Here is a 16,973-nt window from a genome sequence, read left to right on the forward strand (position 1 = left end):
TGCCACAGAAATCGGGCTCGCCCCCGGAATGAGGTTAATAGCAAAATCTATCTCCCTCTCTGGCGGCAATTTAGAAACGTCCTTGTGGAAAACTTCCAAGAAGTCCTTCACCACCGAAATATACTCCGGCTCCACCACGCTTTCGGCCTCTATCGAGAACATCACCATAAAGGCCTTAGCGTTTATCGTGTTCTCCCACGCTCCTTGGCGCATAAGCCTTGGAACCTCTCCCATCGTCACGCCAAAGATCAAAGTCTTCTCCCTACAGTTCAGCAGTACATGGTTGGCAGCAAGCCAATCCATCCCCAGAATTACATCTAGTTGAGAAAGAGGTAGACAAATCAAGCTTACCTCAAACTCCCTGCCATGTACCATTATTTGGCATCCCAGACACACAATCACGTCACAACCGGCTTACCCGTAGGGGTAGTCACCACAACATTGCATGGTAGTTCGGTCACATACAGAGCCAGACTCTTCACACAGTCTATAGACACAAAAGAGTGCGTAGCACCCGAGTCAAACAACACATCCAATAATCGACCTTTAATAATGCATTTACCTCAAATCAGCTCATCAAATTGTGAAGTCTCTGCCCTAGTCATAGCAAAGACTCTCCCGGGAATATTCAGCTTCTACCCCGTACTCAGCCCTGCACTACCTCTTGATTCAGGCCTCTAGGCTGTACTTGCACTGCCGCCCCTCTTGGCGGCCCAACACACATTAGCAGTGTGCCTCGGCTTCCCACAGTTGTGGCAAGTTATCTTCAGTTGTGGGTAGTCCTTCACCATGTGTGGCCCTCCACACCTGAAGCATTTCAGCGGTCCTCTAAAGAACCCGATCCTGAGCCACTCCTATTGCTCTTCTCTTGGGAAGAACTCCCTCGAGATTGAGAACTGGTCAAACCCGAATATAGTCCCTTGGAGAACCTCGGGGGTCTCCTATCATGTCTCACAGGGCCAGCTCCCTTAGTGTCCACTATTTTTCCCCTTGTGTTTGCTTCAAAGATTCTGCTCTTACTCACTAGAGTGGGCAAGTCTGTCAGTTGAAACACACTAACAGCAGCTCGGATGTCTGGCCTCAATCCGTTCTCAAACTAAGAACACAACTCTTCCTCTCTATCCCTATGCTGGAAATGAGGACAGTACTTCATCAGCTCTTGGAATCTCGCAGCATACTCCCCTACAGTCATATTTCCCTACTTCAGCTCAAGGAACTCTCTAGCCTTCTGCTTTATCAGATCTCGGGGAAAGTAATTTCCTAAAAAGATTGCCTTGAAGGTTTCCCGTTGGATGTAGCCACCTTCTTATGGCAGAGTCTGACCGGCAAACTTCCACTAGTCTTTCGCCTCGCCACATAGCAAGTAAGTGGCATAGGCCACCTTGTGCTCCTCACGGCACCCCATGGCATTAAAGACTTTCTCTACATCAGCCACCCACCTTTGGGCTCCTTCGGGATTGAACCCTCCCTCAAACTTCGAAGGATTGTGCCTGGTGAAGGCAGGCAATCCTCGGTATTCAGCCGGCTCTTCGCCTTGATTATGCACTAAAACTTCTAGCATCTGAGCTATGTGTTCCATGGGATTGTTAGTGCTTCTAGATCCTCTACCTCGACTAGACATGATTTAGCTAAGCTAATCACAATTCAGCAAACCATATTACAGCATATCACATCAATCAATACATTTACATTTCAGGAAAACAAAACAATCAACACTTAACCATAGACGTCTCAGCTCAATACCCCAGTCCGGTTGGATGAACTGCTCTGATACCAAATTGTAATACCTTAAATTTAATTTCAAATAGATAACAATTTCGCAAAATTTGAATAATAAATTTCCATTAAATATTTCAAAAACGAGGAAGGATTACAAGATCATATCAAACAACTGCCACAGGACTAGTTTAAATACAACAAATTTCAAAATATTATCCTAAGCCCCTATAGCACTTCATCCGTTATTTCACTGTGTTCGGTGCTGATCGTCTTGACTACTTGAAAAAATGAATGTAAGGGTGAGTACTCTACACTACCAAATACAATCAAACATAGAGTCTCACCTTTAAACCATTTAAATATATTCAGCAAGTAGATAGTACATTCACAAGTAGCATTTCAGTACAATTTGTTTCAATTAAAATACTGATGCACTTACTGCACCTACAACAGTTCATACTTATCATTCACAATATATTCCACCAGCGTTAGCACGTCAGCGATTACTCGCCACTCTTCATAGTATTTATACCGGCGACAACTCGCCCCATTCTCAGTATTTATATCGGCGACAACTCGCCTCATTCACTTTATTTCACAATACACGGCTCTAGGCCTACCGTTATCCAAAACACACAATAATTTATCCACAGTCATGTCATACCATATGGCACCTAGCCTATGTTTAGTCACAATTCACGACACGTAGCCCACATTCAGTTCTATTATACAGCACTTGGCCCACACTTATTCACACATCATCAAGCATAGCAAATTTCATCAAATACTCATATTCTCATCTACATACATAATATTCACAAGCCCCGGCACTTGGCCCTCATCACCTTTTACGACCATTTCCCTTCCCTATACATTTTCTATCTTCCAACTCAACCACATTTTCATATTCAATCAATTTCGTAGTTAATTACACATAAAAAGAGTAGGGTAGAGTCCCCCCTTACCTCGGATTGAAGATCCATACTTGGATTCAATCTTGGAAACATTCTCCCCACAGATTTCGGCCTACACACACAGTTAATTTCATAAGAACCCCCCGAAATCACCCCAAACCAGAGAAAGGGGAGGAACAACGAAACCCTAACCATTAAAACTCACCTCCAAGCGTTCCCCACACGAATTCGAGCTCCAATCTCGCTCACGAACAGCTTTGGAGGCAATCAATCGGTAGGAAAGGGATGTGGGATCGAGAGAATTGAAGGGATTAGAGAGAGGATTTGAGAAATAACCTTCAAATACCTAAGCCTTCATTTAAAACCCCTCAAATTGCGACACTCTAGCTGCAACGACGCCCTTTGTCGCCACAGCGAAAATCTCAGATGAAACTGCACCCTGATTTTTGCAGAATCTCGCTACAGCGAGTCTACACCCAAAAATGCAGTTCACATTGTCGCTCTCTCGCCACAACGAGACACCTTTTGCTACAGCGAGAAGGCGATAGTTTAGCCCTCTTTTTCCCAGGGCACTCTCACTACAGCGAGGATCTTCTTACTGCAGCGAGAACACTCTGCACCAGCTACTTAGCCTATTCTTTCCAGCTCAGTCCAGTCATACCCGCATAATATTCTCGTATTCATTCACATACACATACATATATACTCATACATTACTATCACACATTAAAATGCCATTCGCATTCCATCATTTCGCAATCGAGTGCATATTCCAACATTCATTTTCATATAAATACTCACATATCTATGTACATCAACAATAATGATTAATATTATCAAAATTTAGGGCGTTAAAGATTTTAGTTAAAAAAAAAGTTGATTTAAGTATATTTCAGTTTAAAACAGAAGTCAATTCAAGTAGATTTCAGTTCAACATAAAAGTCGATTGAAGTAGATTTTAGTTTAGAATGCAACTCAAGTATATTTCAGTACTCATCCCCTTGCTCCTTCCCTATAAATAAACATACAGCTTCTTGACTTTGCATTAATGTGTTTGAAAATTTATGAGATTGACAATGAAAATTTTAGTAAAATAACAGAGAATGACATTCATATACTTATATATTATAATGGTGAGATTGTAAACACAATGGAGGGAGAAACGTTTTGTAGTAACAATCAGGCTTCGTTGGTTGTTTGGACCACCAATTACTTTGCTACAATTAGAGAATTGAATACTGGATGAGTATGAGAGAAACAATATACAAGGTTCAAAAATATTCTACAGGATGCCAGTTGATGTTAGGCCAAATGGTATTCGATATAAAAGGGGACAAATTCATAAAGATGAGCACATTTACCAGCATGCAAACAACGCCTAAAATATCGTCTATCTGGATGTTAGCAGCGTGTGCTATGTCTAGTGCTTAGGGGGCATGAGGTGTTTCACCATTAGGCAAATTCCTAAACTCTGGATCCTGTAGAACTCCATCCAACAATAAAAATTTATTTGCTACTAACAAGTACCAATGGAAATACTTGACAGAGGGATGATCATCATCAGCTAATGGATACTAAACTTGCCACTCCCTACGTGCCTCCCATGCATCATGCCATGTGATATGATACTCAGGCCACCATATATCTAGATCACCCTTCCACCCTTATGGTGCAATCGATCAATGTTTATGGTTACATTTGATATGTATTGTGCTCCACCAAATTATCGAACCATGCGATTAGTAAAGTGCCACTTAATCACTAAAACTGGATATGAACAATCACAAATGCCCATACATCAGCCTCATCATAAACAAAACGAGGTGTAACATTCCTGACCTAATTGTTGTTGTAGGGTGTCCACCTAAATTGAAACAATCAATAATAAATATTATACTAATAATTTTTATAATTAAATAGAAGACTTAGTACCATATGCCATATTTTTACTTACCCCATTAACACCAATTGAATCAATGATCCTCCTATATCGCAACAACTTATCTGTGTGTGATCTTGTTGATGACCTAAAACTTTTTCACCTAAAATAAACATAATTGAATTTCATACTTGCAAATTATATATATATATATATATATATATATAATATTATAAAAAAATGAACATACCTCAATGCTAGTGGAAAAGTAAGTAGATGATGGTGTCTAGGGGCTAATTGAGGTATTTTGTACCATGCTTAAGACTGTAGAAGAAGTAAACAACTCGCAATCTCAGTGACATTATATTTTACCGCACGACAAAGCTCATGATAAAAGGATCCTAGAACAGCTGATCCCCAACTATAGTTTGTAGTCCCAATAAAATCAATAAGAAGAGGGAGCAATTTCATATGAACCCTAAATATGTATTTATCTAGGAATAATACTCTACCCAATAGAACCATTATGTAAACTTTGGTGTAACGGATAATAGTTTGCTCCTTGTGGGGTAATGCTCCAAATATATCTGTGAACTAGTGTAGATTTATGGAGAATCCTTTTATGTTTGCCTTATCTGTAACTACTCCAAGTAAATCTTCACACATTGCCCATATATCTCGATCATAAAATTTTTCTCACACTCCAATGCACCTATTCATAGGGAGCCAATTTACATGCAAGCTAGCTGAAAGACAACATTCTCCAAAGTTATCGTACATTCTCCATATGAAAGATGAAATGTGTGCGACCCAGGCCTTAAACGCTTCACAAGTGCACTAATAAGTGCTCTATCATAATCAAATATTGGCACTATCGGTGCAACATGCCAAAATTAGTCTGGCTAAGAAATAGTTTCATCCTCGGATCTAGAGTAACCATCATATTATAGCATCTACTTTTTAAAATCCAAACTTCCTATAAGATAAAAAAATATTATATATCAAGTATTGTTTACCAAAACTAAAAGGAAACACCAAAATAGTAAGCAATATTTAATTCATATACAATATAATATTTGATATACACACATTTCAACAAAATTATACTTAAATTAACTACCTCATAAAATAAAATTAACAAATAGTATAATTTAATTAACATTATTTTAATATATCAAGTCCATTAAAATGAATAAACAAATTATTATAATAAAAATTCATAGTTTAAATTCTCCAAATATATTTAACACTCACTAAATTTAAATTTATTCAAATTCACCAAGTTATAATCTAAATTTGTACTTGCCTGATAATAAAAATTCTAATATCAAATATACTAACAGTTTTACAATTGGCAGATTAAATACGTAACAAAAAATTATGTGTTATATATACAATGTACATTATATAATACATTACCATAAAAAATAAATATATAATAGAGAAATAATTTAATTATCTTTTATATTTCTTTTTAATTAAACACTTAAAAAGATTAATGACAAATTAAATTAAAAAATTTAAATAAATACAATGATATTTTTAAATATTTACCGGTATCGATAATTTACTTACAATATGGTCAACAAAATTAAGTCAATTTAGATCATTATCCATCTCTATTGCAGCAATATTGGACTTCTTTCTCTTCTTTTCTCTCAATGTATTATAGGTGCTTCTTCCTCCCACTCTCAAGTTAGCCATGGCGGGGGTTAAATAAACATGCAGAAGTTGATTAAAGTTGAATCTTACACTTCTTTTAAAGTCAATTCAAGTTGACTTCTTCACAGAACCAAATTCAATTCAAATCAACTTCCACACAGTAGAAAAAATCGATTCCAATCGACTTCCGTGGGAGAGAGATGCGACATAGTCAGCTTCAACCAAAATCGATTCAAATTGACTTTCATGCAGTAGTGAAAATGGTTTCAATCGACTTCCGTTTAGAAGAAAAAAAATGATTTCAATTGACTTCCATTAAGTAGCAAAAAATGATTTCAATCGATTTCTATAGTAGCAAAATGCGATAGATTGACCTACAATTTAAGTCGATTCAAAATGATTCCTATTTTTTAAAAAAATCTACTTAAATTGTCTTCTGTAAAATATTAAATAGAACATTTACGTAATTATTTTTATAGCAAGACATTTATGTAATGTTGTTTTTTTTTAAAAAATTGTTATTGTAAAAAAGCCGTTTTAAAAGAGAAAAGATGGTAAAGTAAAAAAAATAAAACTATTTTTAATATTAGGTAAGTTAAGTCTATCAAATTTGACTTACGTAATCAATGTGTAAAATTTAAAACTAAATATTCTAATTCATTAAATTTTATAAAATATCCAATCACATGTACAATAAAATTATTATTTTAGAAAATACTTATAAAAAATTAGATTAAATTTATGAAATAATCAATTTTTATATTATAAATTTTAAATAAGAGTCAATTGAAAAGTAAAGCTAGTTATTCTAATTTATAATGCGTCACATATATATTTTATAATTAAAATTAATTAATAATTATATGTGAAATATACTTTATTAGTGTAATAATTTTTTACTTTTTACTCACATCTTTACTGATTTTATTCTAAATTTTGAATATTAAAGTTTTTTTTTATTACTTTATATGAATTTTTAGATTGTTTTTGTAAATACATATTTACATTTACAAAAAATATGTTATTTTTCTATTTTTAATTTGTATTTGTAGTAAAATATTTTTTATAATACACAGTAAAAATATTATTTATAAATAAATTATATTTTTAAAATTTTTAATTTAGTTAAATTTTTATAATTTTTAGACATAATATTCACTCTACATAAATTATAAAAAAATATTATATATATATATATTCTAAAATATAATATCTAAGTAGTGCACGAGTTATAAAATTAATTGAATTTTAATTTAAATAAATATATTTCTACTTTTGTTTTTAATAAATAAAATTTATTTAATAAGTATTTTGGAGACTCGTGAATATAATTCAAGAATTAAATATGATAATTATTTTTTATTTTATCATATTTTAATATATATTAAATATAAAATATATCATATTTTTAATTTTAATTTTACTCTTATATTTTATTTTATCATATTCCGTTTCTTAGTCGATCCTCAAGAATACTTACCGAACTGTTACTTCATTTTAAATAATGTATTTAAAGATATAACAATTTTTTATCATGTCTTATCAATAACTTTTTTAATTATTAACTAAACCAATTATATGAATGAAATATATTTATTTTTATTTAATATTTTTATACATTTTAAAAAATTACCAAAAATATGATGTAAGAAGATGTAACGTTACAAATAATAATAAACAATAATAACACAACCGTGATTAAACAGTAACCTAGTTTAGTTAACACAGGTGACGTTCATTTTGATTCAGGAGTCTTTTTTGATGATTCTTTCCGGCAAATAAACAATAAGAAGAATAAGAGATAGAACAGAAAAAAAAATATATAATTAAAGAAAATAAAAGAGAGACTTGGGAGTTAAATGGGGTGACTTATGAGTTGAGTGGTTACACTTACTGACTGGCTGTATGCTCCTTCTACATGGTTGCATTTGCATTTCCGTAGCTGTTTCTCCTTGTGCTATTTGGACTCTGTTCTGTCTGCATAGTAGCTGTCGTTGTTGTGTTTTCACTTGCAGTTTGAACGTTTTTTCATTCCTGGATCACAAACTTTAAGGTTGTCCAACAAAGCCACCAGAAACGTTTTTTTGTGCATACTATAGTATTCCCTAGTACTTGTAATTGTGTTGTCAGCTCAAATGGTTTGTTTTGGCGGTTTTATTGTATTTGTAGTGAGAGAAAGGTTGAAAGGGTAGAGGAGGTGGTTGAACATGGGTGACAAGTCCCAAGTATTGGAGGCTGTGGTGAAGGAAACTGTAGATTTGGTAACAGATCTGAACCACTTAAAGCATAGTCTCTTTCTTGATGTGTCCTTTTTGTTTCATTGATGGGTTCTTTCTGGTCTTTTTTTTTTTTTTTTTTTGTTGAATGCAGGAGAACATTCCCATTGAGGAAGTTTTAGAGAATCTGAGATGTAGCAAAGAGGGTCTCAGCAGTGAGGCTGCTGAGGAGAGGTTGGTCATTTTTGGCTGCAACAAGCTTGAAGAGAAAAAGGTTCAGTTCGCTCTTCTTTTTCTTCTTCTCATTCCATGAAATTTTTCTTTGTCACTCATTGATCAAGTCCAACTTTAACGAAGTATGGATTTTGGGGTGAATAATCTTTTGGGTGTTTTTCAGGAGAGCAAATTTTTGAAGTTCTTGGGGTTTATGTGGAATCCTCTGTCTTGGGTTATGGAGGCTGCTGCTATAATGGCGATTGCACTTGCCAATGGAGGGGTGAGTTGAGTAAACTAAATTTTGGAACTATTTGATTGCTTTGTTTGTTGTTGGTTGGTTGAATTGTTTCTTGAATTTTTATGCAGGGGAAGCCCCCTGATTGGCAAGATTTTGTTGGTATCATCACCTTGCTTGTTATCAATTCAACTATTAGTTTTATTGAGGAGAACAATGCTGGTAATGCTGCAGCAGCTCTCATGGCTCGGCTTGCTCCGAAAGCAAAGGTGTCAAATTTAGCTTATTTCAGTTCAATACTTTGTTCTTTTGATGTTGATGTTGTAAAATATTTTCCTTGAAAAGCATTCTACTTCAATTTTTGTTTCCTATCAGTTTCATTTCTGATGTTTGTGTTGTAAAGGTTCTTCGAGATGGCCGATGGAGTGAGCAAGATGCCTCTGTCCTGGTTCCCGGTGATATAGTTAGCATCAAACTTGGAGACATTATACCAGCTGATGCTCGTCTTCTTGAAGGGGATCCTCTGAAAATTGATCAGGTGTCTCTTGTATATTTTGCCCTTTTATTTTCCTTCTAAATCTTATGAATATGTTGTTTTTATTGTGTAATGCCAATAGTTCAATTACAACGTGCTTTCCCCTTTGCTACATTTTCAGTCTGCTCTTACTGGTGAGTCCCTGCCAGTGACAAAGGGCCCTGGCGACGGTGTGTATTCTGGTTCTACCTGCAAACAAGGAGAGATTGAAGCTGTGGTCATTGCCACTGGCGTTCACACCTTCTTTGGGAAAGCTGCTCACCTTGTAGATACCACTAATCAAGTGGGACACTTTCAAAAGGTAACATGAAGAAAGCACCTTTTTACGGCATTCTAAATGTTGTTTTCGTGCTTTGGATTTCATTTGTTTATTTTTCTGCTGCTGTTTAGGTCTTGACTGCAATTGGGAACTTTTGCATCTGTTCAATTGCTGTGGGGATGATCATTGAGATTATTGTTATGTATCCCATCCAAGACCGTAAATATCGCCCTGGAATTGATAACCTTCTTGTACTTCTTATTGGTGGAATTCCAATTGCCATGCCCACTGTCCTCTCGGTGACTATGGCCATTGGTTCTCATAGGTTATCGCAGCAGGTCAGTTAGGTTCAGTTTAGTGTTTTTGGTGGAAACGAGCAAGAATTAATGGTTATTTGGTTATGATGTTGCAGGGAGCCATCACAAAGAGGATGACAGCTATTGAAGAGATGGCAGGCATGGATGTGCTTTGCAGTGATAAGACTGGAACTCTAACATTAAACAAACTAACCGTTGACAAAAATCTTATTGAGGTTGGATGCTGATTGGTTTTACTTGCAGTGATAAGCCTGGGACTTCGAATCAGAGGCACATTTTCTAATTATTTGTTTTAACCAATAAGGTTTTTGCAAAAGGAGTGGATGCAGATACTGTTGTTTTGATGGCAGCTCAAGCTTCGAGACTGGAGAATCAAGATGCAATAGATACTGCCATAGTTGGGATGCTGGCTGATCCAAAGGAGGTTAGTCATTGATATATTATTTACAGTGATGATTCTTTCAATATGATCTGCACGTATCATTACAATTTTTTCTGTTTGTATACTGATTTTTCCTTTCTAACTTACTGCTATCAAGGCACGTCTTGGTATCCAAGAAGTACATTTTCTTCCTTTCAATCCTACTGATAAGAGGACAGCGTTGACTTATATTGATCGTGACGGTAAAATGCATAGAGTAAGCAAAGGTGCACCAGAACAGGTAATTTAGCACTGTTCTCATTATTTTCTGTTATAACTCTCATATATTCTCATTCTGATATGTGTCGTGATTACTAGATTCTTAACCTTGCACACAATAAATCGGACATTGAACGTAGAGTTCATGCCGTGATAGATAAGTTTGCAGAGCGTGGTTTACGATCACTTGCAGTAGCATTCCAGGTAATTGGTTCACTGCTTACACGCTTGCTATAGCATTTTATGAATTTGTGTGTTTTATGCTATAAATATTTAATTAGGTTTAAACATTTTTTTACAGGATGTTCCAGATGGAAGAAAAGAAAGTCCTGGAGGCCCATGGCAATTTATTGGCCTTTTGCCTTTGTTTGACCCACCTAGGCATGACAGTGCAGAAACAATACGCAGGGCACTAAACCTTGGAGTAAATGTCAAAATGATTACAGGTCTATTACATATAATAATAATGAAATCACTTGAGTTTCTTTTATTAAGCAAGCAATTTATGCAATCTCAGTTTTGTGAAATTCAGTAGTCATGCCATGTTGGTCAAGAGTCATGATTAAACTTGATTTGATTGAGTCAAACCAAACATGTGTTATTGGATGAAGGATTTTGCTTTGCACGGGTTGATTGAAGGGCAACAACTTAACAACCACATTATCATAAACATCCTGTAGTGGAAGACTTTATGTGATCCATGGTGCCCATTGCAAACTGGCTTTTCTTGTGCTCTTAAGCTTAATCGATTATTTCCAATAAACAGTGTCGTCTTTCCAACTTTCATTTATATATTCTCCTTGTTTATATTGAGTTTTCTTGTGGACTTAGAGCATAGAATCGCATCTCTAACATGGCCATGGCATTATTTATTTTCCTAATCTTACTAACCCCATATGCTCCTAATTTCATTTGTTTATCTTCCTTTTTCTTCTCAGGGGATCAGCTAGCTATAGGAAAGGAAACTGGCCGTCGCTTGGGAATGGGTACCAATATGTATCCTTCATCTGCCTTACTTGGGCAGGATAAGGATGAATCCATTTCTGCCTTACCCATTGATGAACTAATAGAAAAAGCTGATGGATTTGCTGGCGTTTTTCCTGGTATGCTTTAATGATTATCATTGCAATTGATTGTTTGGCATATTGTTTGACATGTACCGTGTAGACTGAGCATTATGCTTCTCTTCTCACGTTAGTTGATTTATATATTTTGCCAGAGCACAAGTATGAGATTGTGAAACGCTTGCAAGCTAGGAAACATATTTGTGGAATGACTGGTGATGGAGTTAATGACGCACCTGCACTCAAGAAGGCAGATATTGGTATAGCTGTCGCTGATGCGACTGATGCAGCTCGGAGTGCATCTGATATTGTTTTAACAGAACCTGGCCTTAGTGTTATTATTAGTGCCGTGTTGACAAGCCGAGCTATCTTCCAGAGAATGAAAAATTATACAGTGAGCAATTAAACTATATTGGTATTTTGTCTACACTTTTTCATAATCACTTGTTACTTTTGCCTTTATTAAATCATTCATCATACTTTCCATTAACTTTTGGGGAAATTTGATTTATTCAGGCCTTATGCACTTGGGCTAATACTGGTGCTTATGATACCAATTTTTGACCCATTTGTTTCTTTTTTCATACAGATTTATGCTGTCTCAATTACAATTCGTATTGTGGTAAGTGACTTGTTTAGCAGTTCTTCTAATATTTTATAACTTAGTTGTCATCATTAATGAAATAGTTCTTGGATTGGTATAATGTTCTTACAGTATTTTTTTTCATCTTCGACATGCTGCAGCTTGGTTTCATGTTACTGGCTCTCATATGGAAGTTTGATTTTCCACCTTTTATGGTGCTCATTATCGCCATTCTAAATGATGGTTTGTTATTTCTTTTCTCCCTCGTTTAGCCTCTGATTCTGAGGTTTATTGGCAGCTAATACCATGACATTGTTTGTAGGTACTATCATGACAATTTCAAAAGATAGGGTAAAACCATCACCCCTGCCAGATAGCTGGAAGCTAGCTGAGATATTTACTACTGGCATTGTGCTTGGAAGTTACTTGGCAATGATGACAGTCATATTCTTTTGGGCAGCATACAAAACGAATTTCTTCCCGGTATATATTCTCTTGATGAGTTCAATTCCAAAATATTCTGTAGCTAACTTAAAGTTGGTCATAATTGGAGTTTGTGTGACATTCATGCACGTGGCGTAACTTTATCCTTGTAGTTGAATCCTATGATTCATTTACAATTATGATTATAATGTTTCCTAGAAAAAAATATGTTTCAATGCAAATCTAATCCTTACATGGATTCTGTGAGCTGGTATTGGTTATTTTGAATGGGGCTCATTTATTTATCTTGCCTGCTATTTGTGCAGCGAGTATTTGGAGTGTCTACTCTTGAGAAAACTGCTCATGATGATTTCCGTAAACTAGCCTCTGCTATCTATCTTCAAGTGAGCACTATTAGTCAGGCTCTAATATTTGTGACTCGGTCTCGAGGTTGGTCTTATGTTGAACGTCCTGGTATATTGCTGGTGACAGCTTTCGTGGTTGCACAGTTGGTAAGACATCTCTTGAGCATTTATTCTTCTACAATTTTTATTTCCAGTTATTAAGCATGACCTTGATCTGTTTTTTGCAGATTGCGACTTTGATTGCAGTTTATGCAAACTGGAGCTTTGCTGCTATTGAAGGCATAGGCTGGGGTTGGGCTGGTGTGATATGGTTATATAACATAATATTCTACATCCCACTTGATTTAATCAAGTTTTTAATTCGATATGCTCTGAGTGGGAGGGCTTGGGAGCTTGTGATTGAACAAAGGGTAAGTAGAGTTTTGTTGTGTTAACTTGTATCCTAGGAAGACATTATCTTTGGTTCCATGCTCAAGGGTTTCATTGTCACGTAGATTGCATTCACAAGGCAAAAGGACTTTGGGAAGGAACAAAGGGAACTTCAATGGGCCCATGCACAAAGAACATTGCATGGATTACAACCACCTGACACCAAGATGTTCACCGAGCGCCCACATTTCAACGAACTCAATCAAATGGCTGAAGAAGCTAAAAGGAGAGCCGAAATAGCAAGGTAGACATCAATATCTAATTAGTTGTTATTGTTTGATTCGGAATTAGGTTGGAGATCAACATCACAACATTGCCTATATGCTAAGCATACAAGGAATTTTGTTACACTATATCAGTTTTGTTAACACTGACCTTTAAGGCTGATTTTTTGTATACTAAAACATGTTTTTATTTGGGAAGAAAGCATTTATTATATTTTGATATTGTCGATATAATAATACTTTTCAGCCCTAAGAACTGATGTTAACATTTTCTTCAATATATTGCATACAAGTAGGACATAAGTTGAAATAATTGTATTTATTTGTTTTCCAAAAAACTGTTCAGGTTGCGGGAATTGCATACACTTAAAGGTCATGTAGAATCCGTTTTGAAATTGAAGGGGATTGATGTAGACACAATTCAGCAAGCATACACGGTCTGAAGATGTTTACATAAATATTTGCATACTGATACTGTAAAGGGGGGCACTATCTAATGGTGCTGATGCTGAGAGGGAATAGAATGTGATGATTACGCTCGAGTCAAGTTCAATGTCCTTTTACCGTTTTGAGCACTTGAAAGGAGTGCTTTTTTTAAGGTCTATCTATGATGTATCTTGTTTCCTTTTGTCAATATACCTGTTACTTATCCTCCACAATTTCATAATGTAATGGAGAGGAGTTCATCTTCTATGCTTATCAACCCAGTTTCCGTTGTACTTCCTTCTCAATCCCTTCAAAGTTCAAACTCAGAAGTTTTAGATAAATGAAATGCACGTTATGTCATCTTAAGCTTGCCTTTGATCGTTTTGAAATATTAATAACTAGGAGATAAGTACTTTGTATAGAGTTTTAGTTTTGACTAAAACTGTGTCCTTACTATACACATTGTATCTTTGGTACGAGTATCTAAGGACATTTGTATATAAGGAGTGTTTAATGCACATTTATTAATACGTATTTGATTTAGATTATTTTAAAGAAATAATTTAAGAAAAATTATGAAAAAAAAGTTAAGCAAATGTTTTTCTAATTTTTTTTTTGCCAAACATGTTACAAGTGTTTTTAATTATTTAAGGGTTTTTAATATGAAGTCAAGAAAGGAAAACTTATTAGAGAAATCTATTATATAAAAAGAAATTAAAATCTGATCTTTACTATTTTTAAGTAATTAAAATTATTGCATAAAGTGTATTTGATATTTTTATATTGTTTGTGGGGCACATAAAAAATTATTTATTAGTATTTATGACCACATAAAAAATCTTTAAAAAGTATGCATTGAGTGATTATTTTTATTTTTATAAAAGGTTTAATCATATTTTTAGTCTATGTAAAAATAGTATTTTTGAAATTAGTTTTTTAGAAATAATTTTTTAAAGTTTAGTTTCTCATATTTCAAAAATATTTGTATTTAATTTTTACATATTTTATTATTTAAAATTAATCTTTACAAAAAATTTAAAAAATATATTTAATTTAGAGTAAATTTTCACTTTAGTCTTTGAAATATGCAGTGTCGTTCACATTAATCTTTTAAATTTAAAATTTGACATTTTGGTCTCTTAAATTATTAATCATCAACCACATTAATTGTTATTTACATTAATCCTTTAAATTTAAAATTTCATATTTTAGTTCTTAAAATTAACAATCATCAATCACATTAGTTTTGTCCCTAAGAGATGTTAAAACTTAGTAATAGAGTAATGATTTGTCATGTTAATTGACATGTGATAGTCTATTTTTGGCATATAATGATGTCATTTTAAAATCCTTAAAAAATAATTCATTTTCATTCTTAAATTTTAACATTTTCAAACAACAAGGTTTTTCTCGTCCTTTACTCTGAATTCATCTGTAGTATCTTCTTCCTTTCTTCAATCATCTAACATTTACATTGCAAAAGTCCTTTGTCTTAAATTTTTTTACTTACATCATTAGATCTAAGTCTCAAATCTACAAGTGGACAATCAATTGTGATTGATTTAGTGAAAGAGTCTCATATGTAGGACAATGAGTACATTGAATGTATGGGTTCTTTGAGTTCTACAATTATTGGTCACGTTGCTAATTAGGTTCCCTTTAGGGTTACAAATGAAAAAATCATTCATTTACTATGGTCATGCTGATTTCTTTCTTGTTAAGGCTGATAGTGAAATTGTCACCATAGTTATGTTAGTTTCATCGTTCCTACAATTGGTAGTCCATTATAGCGATACTCAGAGAAAGAAAGAAGATGCAGTGAAAGAAAGTGAAACAAAAGATGGAAAAATCTTTTTCCTAAAAAATGTTAAAAGTTAGGGAGAAAAATGAACTATTTTTGAAAAGTTTTAAAACGACACCGTTTCATGTCTAGAATGAACTGTCATGTGTTAACTAACATAACAAATCATTGACTCTGTTACTTAATTTTAAAGTCTTATAACGATAACAACTAATGTGATTAACTCAATTTATTTTACAAAATTTTATGATTTTGGTTAAAGAAGTTTTAAGATAAAAGTATTTATTTTTATTTCACCAGGATAATTTCTCTCTAAATACATGTTTTATTTTATTTTATTTTTCTGAAAGATAGAATTTTCTAATACAAACACCAAATTCACAAGTTGCGGTGAAAATGGTGAGATTACTTCCTTTCTATGTTTTCGTGTTTTAGCATCAATGGAGGCTATTTTTCTCATTTTTGTGATCTCTAAACTTGACGTGCAAACATCCCTATGTATTCCTTGTAAAATCATCTTTCCAATGGTATATCTTGAGCTTAAATTTGATATCGTTTACCCTATCAATTATCTAAAATACGTGAGTATCTTCAATTTTTACGTTTTCTACACTTTTGAGTAATCTGTTTTAACCCATGAAATTGATTTTCATAAACTACATGAAAAATCTTTTCAACACATATTTTTATGTTAATTAACTTCATTTGAATACATTACGAAATGAATTACAAAAATGTTACAAAGTTGAAAAACCTGAGTGAACAACACTGGATTTTAATTTTTCTTTAATTTTTCGATACTTTCCTATGTGTCAAATGGGATTTTTAAAAGCTGATTTTGATCCTTAGGATCTTAGCTTTTTAACAAAATTTTTGAATTGTGATTTGTACTTTGTTTGAATCTGTTACACTTAATTTTATAAACATTGCGCAAATATGAAGTTTTTCAGTTGTTTGCAAAGTGTGTTGTTGTTTCTAATTATTTTTTAAAAAAGGTAGCTTTTGGCCATTTTGGTTTAAAAAATTCTGATAGACTTCTTTTTGAACTAGGAACACAATGAACCAA

At 34.0% G+C, this 16,973-nt stretch overlaps 1 protein-coding gene across 1 annotated transcript; it reads left to right on the top strand.

Annotated features, from left to right (window-relative positions):
* The first annotated feature begins 8,069 nt into the window (after positions 1-8,069).
* On the top strand, positions 8,070-14,384 carry LOC113846039 (ATPase 11, plasma membrane-type-like). Its single transcript, XM_027473855.1, has 22 exons — positions 8,070-8,227; positions 8,344-8,435; positions 8,545-8,664; positions 8,788-8,886; positions 8,973-9,110; positions 9,245-9,379; positions 9,498-9,677; positions 9,767-9,973; positions 10,048-10,167; positions 10,257-10,376; positions 10,492-10,614; positions 10,692-10,796; positions 10,894-11,038; positions 11,531-11,695; positions 11,812-12,050; positions 12,246-12,278; positions 12,401-12,482; positions 12,562-12,722; positions 12,989-13,174; positions 13,255-13,437; positions 13,522-13,700; positions 14,027-14,384. Exons 2-22 carry the CDS (start codon positions 8,382-8,384, stop codon positions 14,121-14,123), a joined length of 2,871 nt encoding a protein of 956 aa, XP_027329656.1. The 5' UTR covers positions 8,070-8,227; positions 8,344-8,381; the 3' UTR covers positions 14,124-14,384.
* The last annotated feature ends 2,589 nt before the right edge of the window (positions 14,385-16,973 follow it).

The sequence above is a fragment of the Abrus precatorius genome, unplaced genomic scaffold, assembly GCF_003935025.1.
Source record: "Abrus precatorius isolate BTA unplaced genomic scaffold, Abrus_2018 Scaffold10, whole genome shotgun sequence".
Taxonomy (NCBI): domain Eukaryota; kingdom Viridiplantae; phylum Streptophyta; class Magnoliopsida; order Fabales; family Fabaceae; genus Abrus; species Abrus precatorius.